The sequence below is a fragment of the Camelus bactrianus genome, chromosome 23 (assembly GCF_048773025.1).
Source record: "Camelus bactrianus isolate YW-2024 breed Bactrian camel chromosome 23, ASM4877302v1, whole genome shotgun sequence".
Classification (NCBI taxonomy): Eukaryota; Metazoa; Chordata; class Mammalia; order Artiodactyla; family Camelidae; genus Camelus; species Camelus bactrianus.
In genome coordinates, this window is record NC_133561.1 from 19,765,030 (window position 1) to 19,785,647 (window position 20,618).

The 20,618-nt window shown below is 36.2% G+C and overlaps 1 protein-coding gene across 1 annotated transcript in view; it reads left to right on the plus strand.

The window, feature by feature from the left end:
* The window catches only part of ADSS2 (adenylosuccinate synthase 2), a 31,827-nt gene extending 18,285 nt beyond the window's left edge, over positions 1-13,542 (plus strand). The window contains exons 5-13 of the mRNA XM_010973522.3: positions 559-625; positions 899-1,006; positions 2,196-2,277; positions 2,974-3,100; positions 4,393-4,547; positions 5,719-5,843; positions 7,109-7,206; positions 10,903-11,052; positions 12,396-13,542. Coding sequence (XP_010971824.2) covers positions 559-625; positions 899-1,006; positions 2,196-2,277; positions 2,974-3,100; positions 4,393-4,547; positions 5,719-5,843; positions 7,109-7,206; positions 10,903-11,052; positions 12,396-12,448 — 965 coding nt within the window. The 3' untranslated portion in view covers positions 12,449-13,542. The remainder of the gene's footprint in view (positions 1-558; positions 626-898; positions 1,007-2,195; positions 2,278-2,973; positions 3,101-4,392; positions 4,548-5,718; positions 5,844-7,108; positions 7,207-10,902; positions 11,053-12,395) is intronic.
* The last annotated feature ends 7,076 nt before the right edge of the window (positions 13,543-20,618 follow it).

Sequence of the window (20,618 nt, forward strand, 5' to 3'; positions counted from 1 at the left end):
TAGAAGAGTTTTGTCTTTTTCTTTTAAGTGATAGAAAGACATTGCGTTTTAAAGACAAGGGAGTGGTGACCTCATAGTTGTGTCTTGGAAAGATAGCTTTGGCTGCATTAAACAGTATGAATTAGAGGTGTCCAAGAGTGGAAATAAGACACTAGGAGGCTACAGTTATAGTGAGAGATGATGGAAGCTTGGGAACAGTGAGGGAGAGAGGGATGGCCTGGAGTCCTGAACTTGAAGAATGTATCTTGGCAAACGAGCTTTACAGAACTGTAGGGTAGGGTTTTCCAAAATTACTCTCTTAAGGACTGATTTTAAACATAGTATATATTGCAATAGATATGAATGAATGATCAGGCATATTTTTCATATTAATATGCCAGCTAGCATTATAACCTTCACTCCTACCATTATTGTTGCTTTTTAAAATGTCTACCTTCAATTTGTCATAAATTACGCGGAAGGGATTTGTAACTTCAGTAATTTAAAATGCAGTGTCTTTTGTTTTCCTGTATTACTTGTTTCAACAATAACTGTAATTTTGTTTTTTTTCCCCCTCAGTATTTGATTTTCATCAAGCAGCTGATGGAATCCAGGAACAACAGAGACAAGAACAAGCAGGGAAAAAGTATGATTTTTCGTGTGTGTGTGTGTGCGTGCGCGCGTGCAGTTTAAGCATGCCCAAACTTTTATGTTGAAATTCTAGGCCATGAGTTTAAGAAAAATAAGTATTAGAATATCCTGTTTAGTTTTCAGAGAAACTCAGTAAGATTGTGAAAATAAACTTAACCAGGAAATAACATAGACAGAAAATAGTCACAGTGTTTATTGTTTGTGATGATCTGATCATAAGATGTATCTTTCTTTTCTAACTCAAAGCTTGTTTTGATTCATTTTTAAGTTTGGGTACTACAAAAAAGGGCATTGGCCCAGTTTATTCTTCCAAAGCTTCTCGGAGCGGACTCAGGATGTGTGATCTTGTTTCTGACTTTGATGGCTTCTCTGAGAGGTAACTGTCTTGTGATTGAAAAATGGGAAAAGTGAGTGGATTTTTAGAATTTTTAAAACCCAGGATACAAATCGATAAAATCAGTATTCTGGTTGAGTAGTAGTGGTTGGCTTTTCTGTTTCAATTGAAATATTAAAGTTGTTTTTTATTACATTCTTTAAAATTTTTTTTTTATTCTGGAGGGAGGTAATTAGGTTTATTTATTTCTTAATTATGATTATTTTGTAATGGGGGTACTAGGGATTGAACCGAGGACCCTGTGCATGCTAAGCATGTGCTCTACCACTGAGCTATATGCTCCCCCCCTTTTATTACATTTTAATTGGTCCTTAATTTCACTTTACCTGCATGAAAAGTAACATGATGATATTATGTAAGTACCTTAAGACAAAGCCAAAATTCTATTTAAGGACTGGAGTTTGGATTTGTTTACTGAGAAATAGAGATGTTTCCAGGGGGAGATGGCAGTGCTGTGGTGGGGTCACCAGATCCTGGGGTCTTGATCCTCGGGTTTTTAGGTTCAAAGACTCCATTGTGCCCTCCCACCTAGAAATAATCAGGCTCTCAGGTACTGGTGAACTATTGTGTATCAAACTCACCCTGAAATATAGAAATGCTACATTAACACTTAATTTCTATAGAAAAATCTCTATGGGAAACCTAATAATCATAAAAAAATTATATGGTGACTCAGTGATGGGGAGTTAGTTGGTTGCATCTAATAACAGGTGGTATCAAAGATCATGTTCTGTATCCATTTTCAGTCAGCAGTTTGTCTGTCTGCACTGTCGCAGTACCTCCATGGGAATATAGAGACAAATTGCTAATGTCTGCCTCTGTCTCTTAAAGCATCATGCAGACCGTCCCCTTTTGTCTGTCACACAGTATAATATAGTTAATTCAGATGTAAGTTTTATGGTTACAGATTTCTTTCATTCCCTGCTCCTCGCCCTTCCCCACATCACCTTAATGATATTGTTGATATTCCTAAACTTCAGTAAAAAATATTTTAAGTGTATTGCTTATTCATATGATTGATCTCCTTTGTTAGATTCTGTTTCTCGGAGTGTAACTTCAGTTTGGGGGTTGTTAGTGAGACCACTTATCTTCAGAAACCATTTGAATTGAATGATCTTATTCAGTATATTTTTAAACAGAGCTGATGTCTTGATTTACCTATATTTCTCAGGTTCAAAGTTCTGGCTAACCAGTACAAATCTATATACCCCACTTTGGAAATAGACATTGAAGGTGAATTACAAAAACTCAAGGTAATGCTTTCTGACCTTTATAATGTCCTTTTAAAAGCTTGTTTGCCAAATTGACATCTAGATCTTTCATTGATTCAGTCTTTGTGTTAGAGACTGAAAATTTAAGAATGAAGAACATGTAGTCTTTAATTTCCTTTATAGAGCTACATTATGACTCAGAAGATACACATTAATAGCTTAATAGTATACTAAGTGCTACACAGATATGTGTAACGTATTATAGGTCAGAACTGATCAAGTAAATTGTTTGTACTTTTGAACTCCAAAAGCATGTAGGCCTAGAAAAACTTGGCATGTCTGAGTAACTTTACATGATGTAGCTTAAACAAAATACAGAGTGGGGAGCAGGGTGCAGGAGTAAAGTACCTGAAAATATATGACTCATAGCAATTTGGAGGATAGATCAACAAAAGGGACAAGTGGTAGATGATATGTTTTAAAGCTAACCAGCCCATTTAGGAATGGTACCCCATAGGGTCAGTCTCTTTAGCACAACACTCTTGAGTCTATTAAGAATCTTCATCAGCATGAGAGACTACAGCCAATCCAAATGTTGCGGTAGGGTGAGCACCATCACCAGCCCCTTTCTACTTTGCATTTGTCAGTTTTCACGGTCAAAATCAGGCAATTTTTACACATTGGTTATATTGTAAATTTGTTAGTATACACTGACCTTGGTTTTTGTCTTTGGATTAGGGTTATATGGAAAGGATTAAACCAATGGTGAGAGATGGAGTTTATTTCCTATATGAGGCTCTCCATGGACCACCAAAGAAAATCTTGGTAGAAGGTGCAAATGCAGCGCTACTAGATATTGATTTTGGTAAGTGAGGTATGACTTATGGGGAGCTTAACTGAGCCCTAAAGTGCTTAAGATATAAATAATTAATGTTAGCATTAATGGATTTTAAAATAAGGCTTTTAGCTTGTATATTCAGGAATGATGAAAGTTTGTCATCTCATACTAACTTTTTTTTTTTTAAAGGATCGTTATGGAAAACATAATACATATGTTAAGTTCTGTAGTTCATCAGAAAAATGAAATCACTATTTGGGTCAATGGATTTGGGTTGTATAAACTGTGATTTTTTTTTTTAAATTGTTTAGTTTGTGGTTCAATTCCAAACCTCATTTCCTTGGAACTGTAAGATGATTAGATGAATCCTATGAAAGGACCTTTAATTCAGCTTTTTTTAAAATATCAAGAACTAATACACATTGTTATTAAACATGCACATTCTAAGATCTGTGGATCTGTTTAATTAATTTCTGGGCATGAGATTCTGAATGGATTTAGAGCATTTCATCCATCTTCAAAAAGTTAATGCCTAACGTCTTCAAACTCACCCCCGTTAATTTGTTGGCCTTTCCATCTAAACGTGATCTCTCAGGATAAGTCCAATTGTTCTCAGCTCTTATTGACATTTCATTGGCTTTTGACTCCAAGTAAGCCAATTAAAGAAAGAGTCTATCTATATAGTAGATATGTATTTTTGATACCATAATATCCAATCTGGAAAGAAAGCCGTGTCTAATTAGCACAGTGAATAGTTTAAGTATGAAGAGGATCTTGGGGCAAGGGTTGGGAAGTACACCGCTCTTCACTTACTCTTGTCATTTCAGGGATTATTCCCTGAGTAGAGATCAAGAGGTTAGAAAAGGCCACAGAATTCTTAGTGTACTGTTGTCACTCCAGGTTGCTGATACACCTCAAATATATATATCAAGGGAATAAAGTAAATTTGTTTTAAGCTGACAGGTGATTGTTAAAATATATAGACTGCAAATCCACACAGTTGAATAACACCAGAGTTTTGACATTAAATTATTTAGCAGTCCATTAGGTGAGTGCCTGCCAGACAGCTGAGTAATGGCATGTACTCAAGGAGCCTCTCTACCATAAGCACTGCAGTTAATAGCACTAACCATCTAGAGGTGTTTTTACCTCTCTACAGACAAAAAGAATCAGGAATAAACCATTGAGGCTTTGAAAAGGCAGTTACAGTTATACTCAAGTCTTTCAAATACCTAAATATACTCAAATTTTCATAGTAATTCTGTTTTAAAATAACGCATATCATTTGTGTCTATTTTACCATTTGTTTCTATTTTTAGGAACTTATCCTTTTGTAACGTCCTCAAACTGTACAGTTGGAGGTGTTTGTACTGGCTTGGGTATGCCCCCTCAGAATGTTGGAGAAGTGTATGGAGTTGTGAAAGCTTATACAACGAGAGTTGGTATTGGTGCCTTTCCGACAGAGCAAGACAATGTAAGCCTTTTTCTCAGTAAATCTAATTGAAAACGTTTTAAAATAAACACTCAGCTTTTTTTCCCTTAATGAATTCTTGTCTTCTGTGCATTTCACTTAACTTACAAAATTGATCAGAGCAACATTAAAAAAAAATTGTATACCCCTTTGTTGTCAGTGGCAGCAGACTGGCAACAGAAGAGGAGGGATTAGTACTCAAAGGTAACTGTAATTGCAAGGCTAAGTGAAGGTGAGTGTATGAAGGGAATTAAGGTAGTGGAAGAGAAAGAAGTTAAAAATAACAACTACCTTTCACTAAGAGCTTATTAGGAGCCATGTTTGAGGAAAGTGATCTCCAGACGTTGTCTCATCATAGCTTACACTTACATGGTAGTGACCTTGGGCTCAGCACTGTTTAATTGCTGTAAACTTAGAAGTTCTTTGGATCCTCACAACAACTCAGGGAGTGGGGTACCACCACCAGCCCCATTTTACACATGAGAAACTGAGGCACGGAGAGTCGAAGTAACTTGCCCAAGGCCACATAGACAGACAAGGCTGGGGTTCAGACCTCACAGAGTAGTATTTTAGAAAAATACATACTTGTAATGATGTCAGAATATGTGAGGTAATAAAGTGATGGCTTTAATCAGGAAGGTGTAAATTAAGGAATAGATAGATCATAGATGGGAAGTTAGGTTCTAGGGAATGGCTGTAGCCTAGAACTTCCGAGCATTGTTTTCAGTCTTAATTGTCTTCAAAGGGATGTTGTGATAAAAACTGCTTTTATTAGATGAGTTTGCCTTATGGTTTTCAGGAAAATCATCAAGCCATTAGCTGTTCTTGAAACAAATTAGCTTAATGTGTCTATTTTAATAAATTCTTACTAATAACACTTTTTGATATAGAGCATTTATTTTTATATGTTAATCTAAATTTTAAGAAGTTATCTATATACTATTAAAAAATTGGTTTTAAAATAATGGTAAAAAATGAAGCCAAAAGTTGGATGTTTTCAAATAATGCCTCCCTCACATAAAACCCTTCATCTCTGTGGAATTCTATCTTCAACTTAGTTATTTTCTGAAAGCTGTTAATCTCTAAGAAACTTTGACTTGTTATCTTAAGTATAATTCTACTCGATTTACAGCTTTGGTATTCTAATCGGGAAGTTTTATTTTCTGTTCCTTAGGAAATTGGAGAATTATTACAAACGAGGGGTAGGGAGTTTGGTGTAACTACTGGAAGGAAAAGAAGGTGTGGCTGGCTGGACCTTGTTTTGCTCAAATATGCTCATATGATTAATGGATTTACTGCGTGAGTATTTCTGGAAACTTTTATTTTATAAATGACATAAATGACAATTCCTGACCACAGGTTAAATTTTGTGGAGTGCACACTTGAGGTAGGGCCCTAATAGAGAAATTTCACTCTTTAGCCTTAGAATGAAATTGCAGTTCAAGGTAGAAGTGGACCAAGATATAAGGGAAGGGTACATAAGGAGAGGGACCCAGGTTATCGTCCTAGGCATCCCAAGTTGGGAGAAAAGAATCATGATACTCATATATGCGAAACAGTATAGAGGGAAGTAAGACAGGTAGGTGGTTAGATAGACGGAGCAACACAGAGTATGTGTACAGAGGGGAGGCAATGTAACAGCGATTTAGTGCATGGGCTTGATTGAGAGCTGACTTGTGGATTCAAATCTCAGACCCATGCATTAGGCTGTGTGACTTGGGGCAAGTTAATCTTTCTATTTTTTTCTCCCTCATCTTTAAAATCCAGATAACAGTATTATCTACTTCAAAAGGATATTTTGAAAACTAGATGAGAGCATATACCATGCTGACTGGCTTGCTAAGAATGCTCAGGAAAAGTTACTACCATATATACATAAATACGTAAATAAATGCATTCATGTTTGTATTAATTAGGCTTAACTTCTAGCAAATAACAGAATAAAGGATAAAAAAATCATCTGTGGGCAAGAATCCCAAACCTAGGGTTTTATCTAATTTCTATAGATTTTCCCCTTAAAACTGTTCTCCAGTCAGTTTATTGGGAGATTTTGTTGTATCATGAAGAAGCCCTTAATGTAGTTTCCTCACTCTCCTTTGAGAGTTTCTGACCAAGGGTGGAGGTGATGGTAAGCAGAGTGAAGAAATGAGGGTTGATGATATGTGTAAATGTCATTCATGTGGACCAGTTTTACGGTGTCCACCCCTGCAGAATGTATCCTTTCCTCTAGGCAGCCCTCCTATGGATGTGTATGGATATGTGTTGATTGATTCTGAGAAAGCTAATCAGGAGGGTGTGGATCAGTCAGTGAAAATGTATTTAATTATTAGAAAAATAACTTACTAGTAGATCAGTAAAGTTTTTTTTTTAATGAGGAAAATACATCAGTATATTGTCCTGTAGTGTTTATGCATGGTGTGCTTTAAAATATAATTCTAATCAGTTTTCAGAATTGCTTTGGAACTTTTAGCTTTGTATGAATTTTCCTTTACTCCCTCATCAAGTTAGTTGTTAAGGGCTTTAAGAATTTGCTGTTTTAATGTTGCCTTTTCTTCCAAAATTAGGTTGGCACTTACCAAATTGGATATTTTGGACATGTTTACGGAAATCAAAGTTGGAGTTGCATACAAGTTAGATGGTGAAATCATACCTCATTTCCCAGGTACTCTTTTAGGGGTGGCTATGTATAAAGAGTATTATTAGATGAATGTCTTAGAGCAATTTATAAAGCACTTCTATATAATTAATTATACATAGTCATAGGCTTGATATGCCCTTTGTGACTAGGGCAAGTACATTCACTTACTGTTAGCATTTGTTCCATAGCTGCTATGCATTTGGGTGCTGGGTTGCAGCAATCATGTGCTCAAACTTAAAATAGGAAAGAAACATGGTACCACTGAGCCCAGTTATGCTGCTCCTGAATCTCATCTTCCCTACTTTGAAAGTAACTTCTATGTAGGTATTTCTCCCTTCCTTGAGAAATGTGGGATAGGAGAAAAGAGCCCCTTGCCTGTCAGGGTAAGCAGGCTGTTAATACATTAACACACTCTGTCCTTCAAGCCACAGGAATGATTTTTTTCCTAACTTCTATTCTGTGTCTAAAGTGGGTGGATGTAGGGAGATTTCCTACTTGAGGCGATGTATTTTTCAGGCATAGCTTTAGTATCTTTAGTTAAATGATTTCTTCATTTACTCAGGAAGTTCCAAAAATATTTCCAGCTTCCAGAAATAGAAACTGTTAAATTGTCTAATCATCCTTAAGACTGGGAATATGCCAAATGAAGGAATGTTGACTAGCTTGATGGAACTTGGTAGGCTGGTAGGTTTTGTAACTTGCTAATGGTGACCAGTCCTTGAACTGAGGATAGCTGCAAGTTCTTAGATAGATGTTTAAAGTCATTATCTCTAAGTCTAACATTTGAGCCGTCTCCAGTTTGGTTTTGTTTTTTTTTCCTTGATTGTGGATCACTGTTTCTATGTCTAATGACTATTTGTTGAATAGTGGACATTGTGGATAATATGTTGTAGAGACTTGGATTCTGTTGTCTTACTCTGCAGAGTATTGGTTTTTGTTTTAGGGGACAACTGAATTACTGACTGATCATCTTGAACCTTGTATAGCTTGATTTTATGCTCTGTTAGTATAGTTATGTGGAGAGCTCAAGGTATTTCCTGCACCTGTCTAATGTAGCATGAGACAGTCTCCAAATTCTGTCTCCTCTGTGGGTCTTGGCAGAGCTTGGTTTTAGGCTTCATTATGGGTGGTCTGCAGTAGATTTCAGTCTAAGTTGTGGTTTTTACTTTTAATGGGCAGGCTTTCTGGTGTCTCAGCTGGATGCCAGAAGAGTTAACAAGGTATAGAGAGACCGCTCCTGGCAATCTGGCAGTGCTGGAGCTCCAATGTCCCCTGTCCCGTCCCTTTTACCAGCATTGCTTGACCTCTGGAATCTTTGTTCCACTCAACCATTTGACAGCTGCTACCTGGTCATTTTCTCTGATGGTCCAGTTCTTTGCATATATGGATGAGCTTTAACCATGGACTTTCACACAGACTTCTGGGAGAGGAGTAACCTCTTTATATAGCTCCCTTCTCTCTGACTCTTGACCTCGATGATTCTAGCTGCTTTAGCATTCCTGATGAAATCTGATATCTGCCGTCTAAGGTCAGTGGGACCACCATTCTCTGCTGACCCCAGTGTCCTGACTTCATTGATCAGGAAATTGTCCCGAGGCAGAGAGTGGAGTAGTTTCAAAAATTGCTTGTGAGTTTTCTTTCACTCAGAAACCATAGTTTGCACTGCCTATGGTCCACTGCCTGGAAAGAGTTGTCATATATTTTGTCCAGTTTTATGGTTGTTTATGCTAGGAGAGTTAGTCTAGAACCATGTACTCCATTATGGCTGGAAGTAGAAGCCCCAAGAAGTGTCTTGATTCATTCTTCTACTGTCTACCACAAGCAGCTCTGACATACCTGCTTAGTGTGGTCCATCACTTTCTATAAGAGTCCAAGAACATACCTAGTGTCATGTTTTTATCACGTTTGGATCATGAATAATGGGAGAGCACTCCCATATCAATGTACTCTCTTACTAAACTTTCTGTTCCACCACCCACAGCTCCACCTGATCGAGTACTTTAAGGATCCAGTTCCATACATACTCCTTGGCTCCTACTGGTAAATGTTGGCTTGATCCCGCAGATCCTTCAGAGTGTAGTCCCTCTCCTCCTATAGCAGGCCCAGTGCTTCCTTAGCCAACTTATGTTGTACCTTGACCCTAGATACTTTTCGCTGGTCAGGAGGGGAGATAGAGGTAGGTCCTGCCTTGTAAAGCAGAGGCCTCTGCATTGTCCTCAAGCGAAGGGAAGCCCTAACCTTTAACAGGAAGTAGTAGGCCATTCTGCAGGCCATCAGCAAATCTAGGGGTTCATCCTGGATGTCTCATCCAAAGTCTCAGGGTCCCACTTTTTTCTCAAAAAGGGATCTGGCCTTGTCTTAGCAGATTTGCTGGATCTGAGAATTCAGCTCTCCCTGGAGCTCTGCTGTCTGTATGACTGAGTCCTGAGCCTGATCCTCGGTTCTTCCTGCTCCCTGCTGTAGGACGTGAGATTCTCTGGATGCTGCTGCCAAGGAGGCCCTCTGACTTTCACACTTTGCCTTTCATTGTCGTTCTCCAGTTCATGAATGGCGTTGATCTAGAGTCACTCAGTTCCATTGCTCCATTGTGCTCATTTCTCAGTGCTTCAGATATTGCCAGAGCCTTACTTTGCACCCTGGCATCCCAATTCACCTCCCATGAGAAAGTTTTAATAGTTGCACTATTACAGCATGCCAGAGACTGTCCATACTCTCTCCACCACTAGTGATGCAGTGACCCAGTTCCAAGATCTCGTCTTAGAGCCTTCTTCCTCGCGCCACTCCTGGCACCAACTGTCTCACTTTCCATTCCCTGGGAAACACTCTGATACAGAGATTTGCGGGTAGGTAGTTTATAAGTGCTCTGAACAGCAGTATCTGTAAGGGAGTGAGAGAAGAAGCAGGGCGAGGCAGAGGGACAAGGTGACCTGCCAAGTAGTTTCATAAAAAGCTCTCAGCTGATGCCATGGGGAGCTATAGGGCTGAATTCAGAGTTGTCCCCAACTAAGGTAAGTGGCCAGGTCCTTTATATCACCATGTTGGCAAGTCATTGGAAATGGGCTGCACCAGGGTGACAGCTCCCTTCAGTGGAGAGCAATTCCTAGGGGATTCTGAACTGTGCGTTCTCCGCAGGCAGTACTCCCATAGGTGGGGAACGAGGGTCTGAATCATGAAGAAGGAAATCTGGACTGTACTACAGCATCCAGCTATCTGTCTCTAGTCAAAGAAACTGTACATGTTCAGTTTCTTTTAGGAAATACAGAGAAAATGGTTAGTTGAGATAATGAAGAAAATTTCCAGCTAAGCCTTTGTATGTAGTCACAAAAACAATAGAAGGTTTCTCAGATGGGAGCAAGTCTGCAAACCTTTCTGTGAGATTGCTGCCATTACACAGATTCACAATCCCTAATCCACAGTGTGGAAATCTAAAAAGCTCTAAAAATTGCAAATTGTAAGTTTGGCAGCAAAACTCATTTGACAGCAAAACTTGACTTGAGCTGATGTTATTAGAACAATAATCTACCCACTTAGGTTGAATAAACCTGTTGCTGCAGAAATATGTTTGATTATAAAAAACTAGATGGTATATGTACTGCTTTATCTTTCTAAACTTTGAAAAATTCCAAGTATGAGACGTTGTAAACCTATGACATATCAAAAAGTTGTTTGGCAATAGACAGTGGACACCACAAACAAATATACTTATTCTTTAACTTTCAGCAAACCAAGAAGTCTTAAATAAAGTTGAAGTTCAATATAAGACTCTCCCAGGATGGAACACAGACATATCAAATGCAAGGACTTTTAAAGAACTACCTGTTAATGCACAAAATTATGTTCGATTTATTGAAGATGAGCTTCAAATTCCAGGTAAATATAAATACTTTATGAACAACCATCTTTACTTTTTCTACTTTTGACTTAACTGTCTACCTTTGAAATAGGATGAAAAACAGGTTATTTTGTATTGAGTGCTTGATTTGAACAAATTCCCAGAAAACTATTAAATAATTTTATCCCTTAGAGTAAATATAATCATCTCTCTTTAATCCTTCACTTGCATGAGACCTCTCACACTTTTGACCCTGTTTTAATTTTCTGTTAGTCTGTTTCTTACCCTGTGACATTCATTCTTATTTCTTTCTCCCTCTTCATTAACAAATCCTTTGTATCTTTACTACCACCAAAAATGGTTTGTGTTTTTTTTTATTTGGGGTTAAACCACCCTTGAGAGTTAGAGGAGTTTCTTGACTAGATATTAGGAAGTAATAGGTATAGAAAATAGGAAATCCAATTTGAAAAAATAAAAGAATAAAGAATAAAGCTTCTTTATTAAAAAATAAATGTAAGCTGGCCAAGGAGTTAGGCATAACCAAGTTATGGCTATGACTAGTTATATGAGGTCTTTTAACACATTGCTTGTTTTTGTTTTATTTGTGCTGTTGGAGATTTCAGAGACAAAAAGTGAAGTGAGTGGCAAGTGTATTCTGTATAAATCTATTACGCACTTAATCTGATTTTGTATTGTGGTTGATTTGTGTTTGTGGTTCATCTCCAAACATGAATCTTGTTTTCCATATTGCTAGCTGCGCTTCCCAGCTTGATAAATTTTGTAAGCATGTTTGCTCACTGCACTTTTCACATCTTTTGAAATACAAACAACAGCGAATTTAACAATGACATCTGTAAAATACCTTAAACGCTTACCCATGTGGTGCAGGTGATTAGAGATTCCCATAGGCTGGTACAGTAGCCAGTTCCTAAGGCTGTGCAAGTTAAAGCAGTATTCTCTTCCAGATAATTTCTACCTTTTTTGAGATATGAAAGCTGCAGTGACACTTCAGTGTCCTCTTAGCATCAACCGTTTTTCAAACATGCTTATTTTTTCTAGTTATTAAGAACTTGATCAAAAGTGCCTTAGATCTTTGCTGGTTTGGGCCAGTGTTTTACTCTACTAATTATTAGGAATTACAGAATTGTAAATATTGTGTGATTAAAACAGGAAACAGTAAGGCAAACTACCCTGTACTGGATGTTAACTGTATATTCTGTTTAGAAATTGGCATAATCTGCTAATAGAGCAAAAAGATAGCAAAAGGCACATGGGGAAAAGTTAAATGGTGACACTAAGCAAAGTGTGAGATCTGTTAATCCCAAAGTTTGAACATTATAAATGAATTAATACTATTCTTATGCTTTTTTTCCACTCCCAGTTAGATGGATTGGTGTAGGTAAATCCAGAGAGTCTATGATTCAGCTTTTTTAAGGATTTCCAGTGATGCAAGAAGCACTCCTTGAAGGGGGGAAAGGACTTTCTTAAATATTTCATTTATGATCTATGAACTTCAAGAATAAAGACATTGAAGTGAGTTTTCAGCCCTACAGTTGTTTCCAGTCTTTTCAGACGGATGGCTGGTGTGGAGATAAACTTTGGCATTTTCCAGTGTCAGCTTCCTTAGCTGGCAGAATTGCCAAATCATTTGTTGCTCCTGCTGCTCATGGTGCCACATTTTCTTTTAATGTTTAGTCATAGTATAATCAATGTTGTTTGAAATCTAAAATAGAATTACTTTCAATGTAGTTTTTCTTCATTATTGTCATTGTGTATTCATAGGTTTTACCTCTATTAAATGGTAAGAACAATGAATGCAGTTTTGCACAAATATTTTTACATTCTGATCATTCAATTCTGTCATTGTAACCTCTGCTGTTAGAAAAAAGTGGTAAGAGAGGAGTCCTGTAAACTTTTGTAATTCTATAAATTCTGTTTAAATTGTGAACTGTTTATTTTCTGCTGAGACCATTGCAGATTTGAGCTTTGGTGGTGGGAGGGGGTTATGTTCATGGGTCCTTTAATTTGTACAGAACACAAAACTTATTTCTTTCTGTAAATTATTTAACACATAGAACATTTAGTTAAATGTTCAAAGAGAAAAGATGTTCCCTAAAACAACAAGCTTAATGTTAAAAAAAAAATCATCATTAAAAGATCTGTTGTGATATTTGGTGGATATTTTTCTTTAATTTCAGACGTTAATATTCTGAAATGTATAGTTTTCCTTTTTTATCTTAACCATTATTTCAAAGTCAAGTGGATTGATTTTTCAACATTGTGCCTGCCAGTATGCCTATGAAGTCATCTATAAGTGTCCAGATGAACCCAAATTATTGGTCATAATTTTGATCATGCCTTTATTTTGTCTTTCTTGAAAAAAGGTGTTATTTTGACAATTAGGCTTAACATATTGTGTTGTAGATTATCCTTCAACGAACTATTTTAAATGTTTAAATTAGGTGCCACTTAAATTTATTTTATTATGCCATCAATAGCTGATTAAAAAGAACCAACTATTTCTAGTATGTTTTGTGTATTGTGTTTTTATTCTGATAAGAGAAGTAATAGTAATACTACTAGCATATATAAGGAGGAGTTTTATCCCATAAAGAGTCTGTGGGGATAAGGTGTGGAGAGATCAAAAATAATCTTTGAAAGGATCTAAATACCTTTTATCTTCACTAGATATATTTTTATTAATAATTAGTTTAAGAAAAAGTATAAAATAGAAGCAGCCTTGGATTCAATAAATAAAAAGGATAGTACAGATGATCTTACAAGCTTACTACTGATCAATAATGACCTTTATGTAAAATAATAATTTATATTTAATATATAATAAATAATTTTTATTTATTCTAATGGAAAGTGAAGGGGGTTTTATGTCTCGTTACTCTTTCATCTTCCTATTTGGACTTCAAATTAGATTAGCTACCCAGAGCTAAAGCTCTATTAAAAGCAAATATATTTGTTTGTTTTATTTTTAATTTGGGGGGGAAGGGGTAATTAGGTTTGTTTGTTTGTTTGTTTGTTTATTAGAGGTACTGGGGATTGAACTCAGGACCTCGTGCATGCTAAGCATGCACTCTACACCACTGAGCTATACCCTCCCCCAAGAAGCAAGTATCTTAAAGTTCACGTTCTTATTAAACATTGCATTATTGAAATATACTTTTAATAATGACCCAGAAGTAAATGCAAAAAACCCATTCTTCAGATTAGAAGTGGTCTTATTTTTGTACCAAAAATGGGTAACTCTCCTATTGATGTTGATAGACATTTACACATTTTCATTTTGAGTGATTCTCCTGTTTCTCTGTAAAAGTGAGCTATTTGCCAGTTGGTTGAGAGGCTCTGTTCTTCAGATACAGTTCAGTTTTTAAAATCATAGACAACAAAATAATCTCTGTTGAACAAGTATACATGCTAGATTCTGCTAGGTTTTGTGTATGTGGTAGTGACAAATACAGTCTTCCTAAAATTTATGGTAGTGGGGACAGCATGCTGAACAAACATTTTATAGGCTATGATGGTAAAGTACAGAGTGCTGTGAAGAAACTAATCTAAATTTAGAAAATGTCAAAGAAGGCCTTTCGTGGAAATAGCATTTGAAGAGACCAAAAGGATAAGTATTCGAAGTACAAAGTAGTCAATATGCAAAGACCCAGATGCTGCAAAGAATTTGGGAAGTTTGAGCAACTGAGCAAAATGAGTGAGGGGCTGGTGAGGCTGGTGAGGCCGATGAGGTTGGCAAGAAATTGGAAGAAGGCGAAGCCAAACAACCAAACCATGTTTTTTGCATGAAAGAAGAGGACTGTAGGCCAGAACGTGTAAGTATTCTCAGGAGACGTAGCAAGAGCACGGAACAACTGCTGAAACAAAATGTGCACTCTCCCCCGTGAAACTTAGTGGGAGGGAAATGAATGACAGAACAAGATATTTCAGTGGGGAGCGGACCTAGTTAGTATATACGTCTCATATATGAATCAAGTGTACAGTTGAATGGGGATGCCAGTACTTCACAAATGAGTATATGAATATAATGCCATTCCAATCAGAATTACCATGTCAGATTCTTCGTAACTGGACAAAATTATATTGAAGCTTCGGTGAAAAAAGGAATGAGCAAAAACTCCTAAGATATCTTTGAAAAAGAAATGTGGAGAGATGGGGTTTTCCCCACTAGGTATATTAAAACATTGTAAAGCTATTATAATCAAAGTATGTGGATTGTCATGGGGAAGAACAATATGTAAAGGAAATGCACTAGACATTTCAGAAATAGATGCGGTATATAGGGGAACTTAATAATGGATATTTCATTTCACTGGAAAAAGAATACATTAAAAAGTGATAGCAAAACAATCTCAAAATATGAACTTAACCTAGAATAAAAATCTAAATTATAACAGTTTTAATTAATAAAAGTGATGTAGGTAAATATAGAATCTTAGGAAGAGCCTTCTAAAGAAGAGCAGGAAACTTGGAAACCCTAAAGAAAAATGTACAGATTTAACCAAATTCAAAGTTTTAAAAATACTAGGGACAAAGTTTAAAAAAAAAAGCCAACCTGAGAAAGCAAAAGACAAACTTGGGAAAAATATTTCAACACATAACCTTAAAACACAAAGAGCTGGCACAGATAAGACCATGACAACTAACAGAAAGATGGGCAAAATTACAGCAGTCAATCCAAAGAAAAATAAATGTAAATGGCCCAAAACATGAAACGGTGTTCACCTTCCCCTTACAGGCAGGAAAATTTAAGTTAAGGCAATGAGATGCCACGTTTCATCCCTCAGATTGGTAAGTGTGAAAAATAAAATCAGTACTACCAAGGGTACGGAGAAATAGCACGTTCATAAACTGCTAGTGAGAATGGAATCACTACTATTTGCGGGTAAGCAATTTGGCAATTTCTATTACAATTTGTATTTGCAAATCCTTCGACCCACCAGCAATCCCACTACCCCACTCCACCCCACCCCACCCCACTTCAAGGGAGAAAACCCCCTATTTAGCATGTAATAGCGTAATTAGATCATATGAATATCCATTAATAGTGTAGCAAGGTCTTCTATGAAACCTTTAAGACATATATGCATACTGACTATAAAGATGACCATGACATGTTGACACGAACACAGCAAGTTTTCTAGGTATGACACCATTTGGAAGGAGTGGGGGAGGGAGGAGGAAAATTTTAAACTATATTTGTTGGTCTAAATCTAAGACAAAGTATGTAAGGCTATATGTCAAACAGTCAACACCGGTCACTAAGAGAGGACTTTGTGATTATCCTTATACATCTTTGTATTGTTTTGATTTTTTTAAGCGTATAATTTAAAGTATTTTTTGTTTGTTTTTTGGGGGGGATTAGGTTGGTTGGTTTGTTTGTGTTATTTTTTATTTAACAGACGTACTGGGGATCGAACCCATGACCTCATGCATGCTAGGCGTGTGCTCTAACATTGAGGTATACCCTCCCCTAATTTTAAGTATTCTCAAGAAATGAGTTTTACCAGTTACTGAGAATAAATTGCCATTTCAAGTATACCTGAGAACTGAGTATATTCAGTGATTAATAATTTTAGAAGTCCACATCACACATTGTAATCAGTATGTATCAGCACTTTACATAAATACAATTGGGATGCTGGCATTCGACATCATTTGAAAGGCTTGATCTTAGAAACCCTGTGAGTGAACAACCACAGTGAACACAAAGGTTGTGAAAGAAGGGAAAACTATGCTTTCATTAGATTCGGCAGTTACATATTATATAAGCTGCCTGTTTGGAAACTGCTTCTGGAATTTTGGGGAGACTATTAGCTCTGTAACTAGTTTCCCACTGTTTGTTTATTTATTCATTCGTTCACTCACTTAAAGAATAGTTTTGTTTGAAAGCACCAACATATACCATTAGCCTTGATGTTCATTTAGAACAGCATCCGCCTTCATAGTATCTGCCTAAGAAGGAAAATAAGATTTGTATCACTTCTATGCCCAGCATCAGTCCATCTTTCTTCCTTGCCTTCCTTAGGAGACTTCGTCTCCTGATTTTGTTTTATTTTTTATCAAAACATACATATGATTTTTACTTAAGCAACTTTATTGAGATCTAATTTATACCATAAAATTTACCTGTTTAAAGAATACAACTTGATGATTTAGTAAGTTTACAGAATGGTGCAGCCATGACCGTAATCTCCACTTATAGAGCATTTTCATCATCCCATAAAAATCCTTTATGCCCATTTGCAGTCACTCCTCTTTCTTACTTCCACCTCACAAATCTACTTTCTGTCTCAATAGAATTGTCTTTCCTGGACATTTCACATAAGTGAAATCATGCAATATGCAGTCTTTTTCATCTGGCGATTTTCATTGAATATAATGTTTTGAGCCTGCACCATGTACTTCATTTCTTTTTATTACTGAATAGTTTTTCATTATATGTATTTCTTCATTTGTTCAGGGACACTTGGATTATTTCCAGTTTTTGATTCTTATGGAAAATGCCGCTGTGAGCATTTGTGTGTAAGTTTTTGGACATACATTTTCATTTGTATTGAGTAGATATCCGGGAGTGGAATTTCTGGATCATATTGTACATTTATATTTACATTTTTGAAGAAACTTTCAAAGTGACTGCAGCCCTTTACACGCCCACCAGCAAATGTCTATGACTTCCTGCTTCTTCATATCCTAGTCAATACTTGTATCTTTTGATTGTAGCTATTCGAGGTGTGAAGTGTTGTTTTAACTTGCATTTTCCTAATGTGACTTATGATGTTCCAACATCTCTTCATGTATATTCTTGGTGACATGTCTATTCAAAGATTTTGCCCATTATGGAATTACGTTATTTGTTTTTTGGTTGTAAGAGATTATTAAATATTTTGGATACCAGTTCTTGATCCCATTGATCTGCTTTGGCAACTCTGTTTTGATAATTTAACTTTATGGTATGTTTTGAAATTGGGATATATAAATCCTCTAACTTTGTTCTTTAGCAGTATTATTTTGTCTATTCTAGGTCTTTTGCATTCCATATAAATTTTAGGATTAGAAGTGATGTCAATAAAATGGCAGAACACACAGCTCCAAACATCCACAGAAACATTAAAAAAAAAAAGCTATTAGAGCTTTTTCAGAACATGGAAAGCAGATTTAAAGCAACAAAGAAAACACTGAATCAGGAAAAAGGCAAATTAAAAATAGGAGAACTTTGTAGTGTTTTTACTTGCCCTTGTCCCATTTCCTCCCCAGCTAAGTGACAGTCTTGAAGACAGCAACCTGTGTTTCTAGCATGGGACCCTGGACCTTGGTTCTGGAAAGGAGTAGAGCAGACCTTATCTGTACGTTATTGTGTGTTTCTGTTTAAACCTGTCAGGTAATCTGAAGGACTAACACAAGGCATTCATCTCTGTTTTGCCTAACTTGGAACTCAACTAGGGTGGAAAGTAGAGTAGACATTGTAAGACAAGTGAAGACCCACAGCTGTCTAGGATAAATGATTACAGTGGAGGCATATAGCATGGTACTGGCATACATCAACTGCCCCCCACCCCACCCCAGCAAAAAAAAAACCCAGATAGATGAATGGGACAGAATAAAGAGCCCCAAAATAAATTTATGGTCAGTTAATCTACAACACAGAAGGCAAGAATACACAATGGAGAAAAGACAGTGTCTTCAAGAAGTGGTGATGGGAAACCGGACAGCTACATGTAAAAGAATGAAATTGGAACATTTCCTCACACCATACACAAAAATAAACTCAAAATATATTAAAGAGCTAAATGTAAGAATGAAACTATAAAAATCCTTAAGAGAACATATATTTAAAATATACACAAAAGAAGCTGATAAGAGAATCAGAACAGAACACTACAGAAAAACAACTAAACAAGAGGTGACAGTAATGGAGGAAAATGAAGGATGAAAAGAGGTATTAGACAAAAAAGAAATAGCAAAATGGCAAAAGTAAGTCCTTCTTTATCAGTAATTAGTGTAAACGTATAAACTCTTCAATCAAAAGGAAAAGACTGGCAGAATGGATCTTTTAAAAAGTGATCTTATGGTATGCTATCTGGAAGTGACTTACTTTCAATCCGAAGACACAAATAGGTTGAAAGTGAAAGGATGGAAAAATATATTCTAATATCACACAAAATAGGCTGAGTCAAAACTATTACAGGAGACGAAAGACATATATTGATAAAAGAGTCAATTTATTGAGATGTAACATTTATAAACATGTTCTCACCAAACAACAGAGTCTCCAAATATATGGAGCAAATGTTCACAGGTTTGAAAGGAGAAATAGTTCTACAATAATAATAAGTGGAGGCTTCAATACCCTACTTCCAATAATTTATAGAATAGACAAAAGATCAATAAGGAAATAGAACCACACTATAAACCAGCTAGACCTAATAGACATTAATAGAACACTATATCCAAAAATAGAATATACCTTCTTCTCAAGTGTACATGGAACATTTTCCAGGACAGACCATATGTTAGGTCACAAAGCAAATCTCAGATTTAAAAATATTAAAATCCTACAACATATCTTCTTTGATCACAATGACATGATGCTATAAATCAATAACAGAAGGAAAACTGAAAAAATCACAAATATGTGGAAAGTCAAAATTAAACAGACTAGAAGAAATCACAAGGGAAATTAGAATATACTTAGAGAAGAATGAAAACAAAAGCACAACATGCCAAAACTTACATGGATGCAGCAAAGGCAGTGCTCCATAGTAAATTTATAGTAGTAAAAAAAGATCTCAAATCAACAACCTAACTTTATCCCTTAAGGAACTAGAAAAAGAAAGTAAACTAAACCCAAAGCCTGTAGAAGGATGGAAATAAAGATTAGAGTGGAGCTAAAATAGAGAAAATCAGTGTTATCAAAAGTTGGCTCTTTTTTTAATTTTAGGTTTTTAATTTTTTCATGTCCTAGGTAGCAGCGTAGGTTCTTTCATTTGGGAGGGTTCTGGTCTTAAGCTCTGTGAAAATGTTTCCTTGATAATTTCTTCTACTCGAATTTTTCAGTTCTGTCTCCAGAATGCTTTTTAGTTAGATGATGGACCTCCAAGATTTATTACTCGATGTCTCTTTCTTTAAAAAAAAGTCATTTTCTTTATTTTTCTATTCTCCATAAAGTATTTCAGAATTTCCCCCCCAATCCTATCAAATTTAAAATTTTAGCAATCATATTCCTCAATTCCAAGAGCTTTGGAAAGATTGCTTTTTCATGTTTATGGATGTAATTATTTTGACCTATCGGTTGTCAGAAGTTATTTTGTTAGCTTGTTTTAGGTTCCTTTGTGTTCCCTAAATTCTATTCCCTCTGGAATAATTTCTTCTGTTTAATTTGGTCTTTGTCTTTCATGCTGCAATATTTTTCAACTCTCTGGTGATCCTTGGTTGGCTCTTCACAACTAAGACTAAGGAAATGGAGAGCTCTAAGTAAATGTTCTTGGGGAAGTTTGTTAACTGGTATTCTGTATTTGGCGGTGTCAAGTAGAGAACCAACTAGTATGCTGGTGATCCCTAAGGAATAGAATGTAGGATTCTTTGG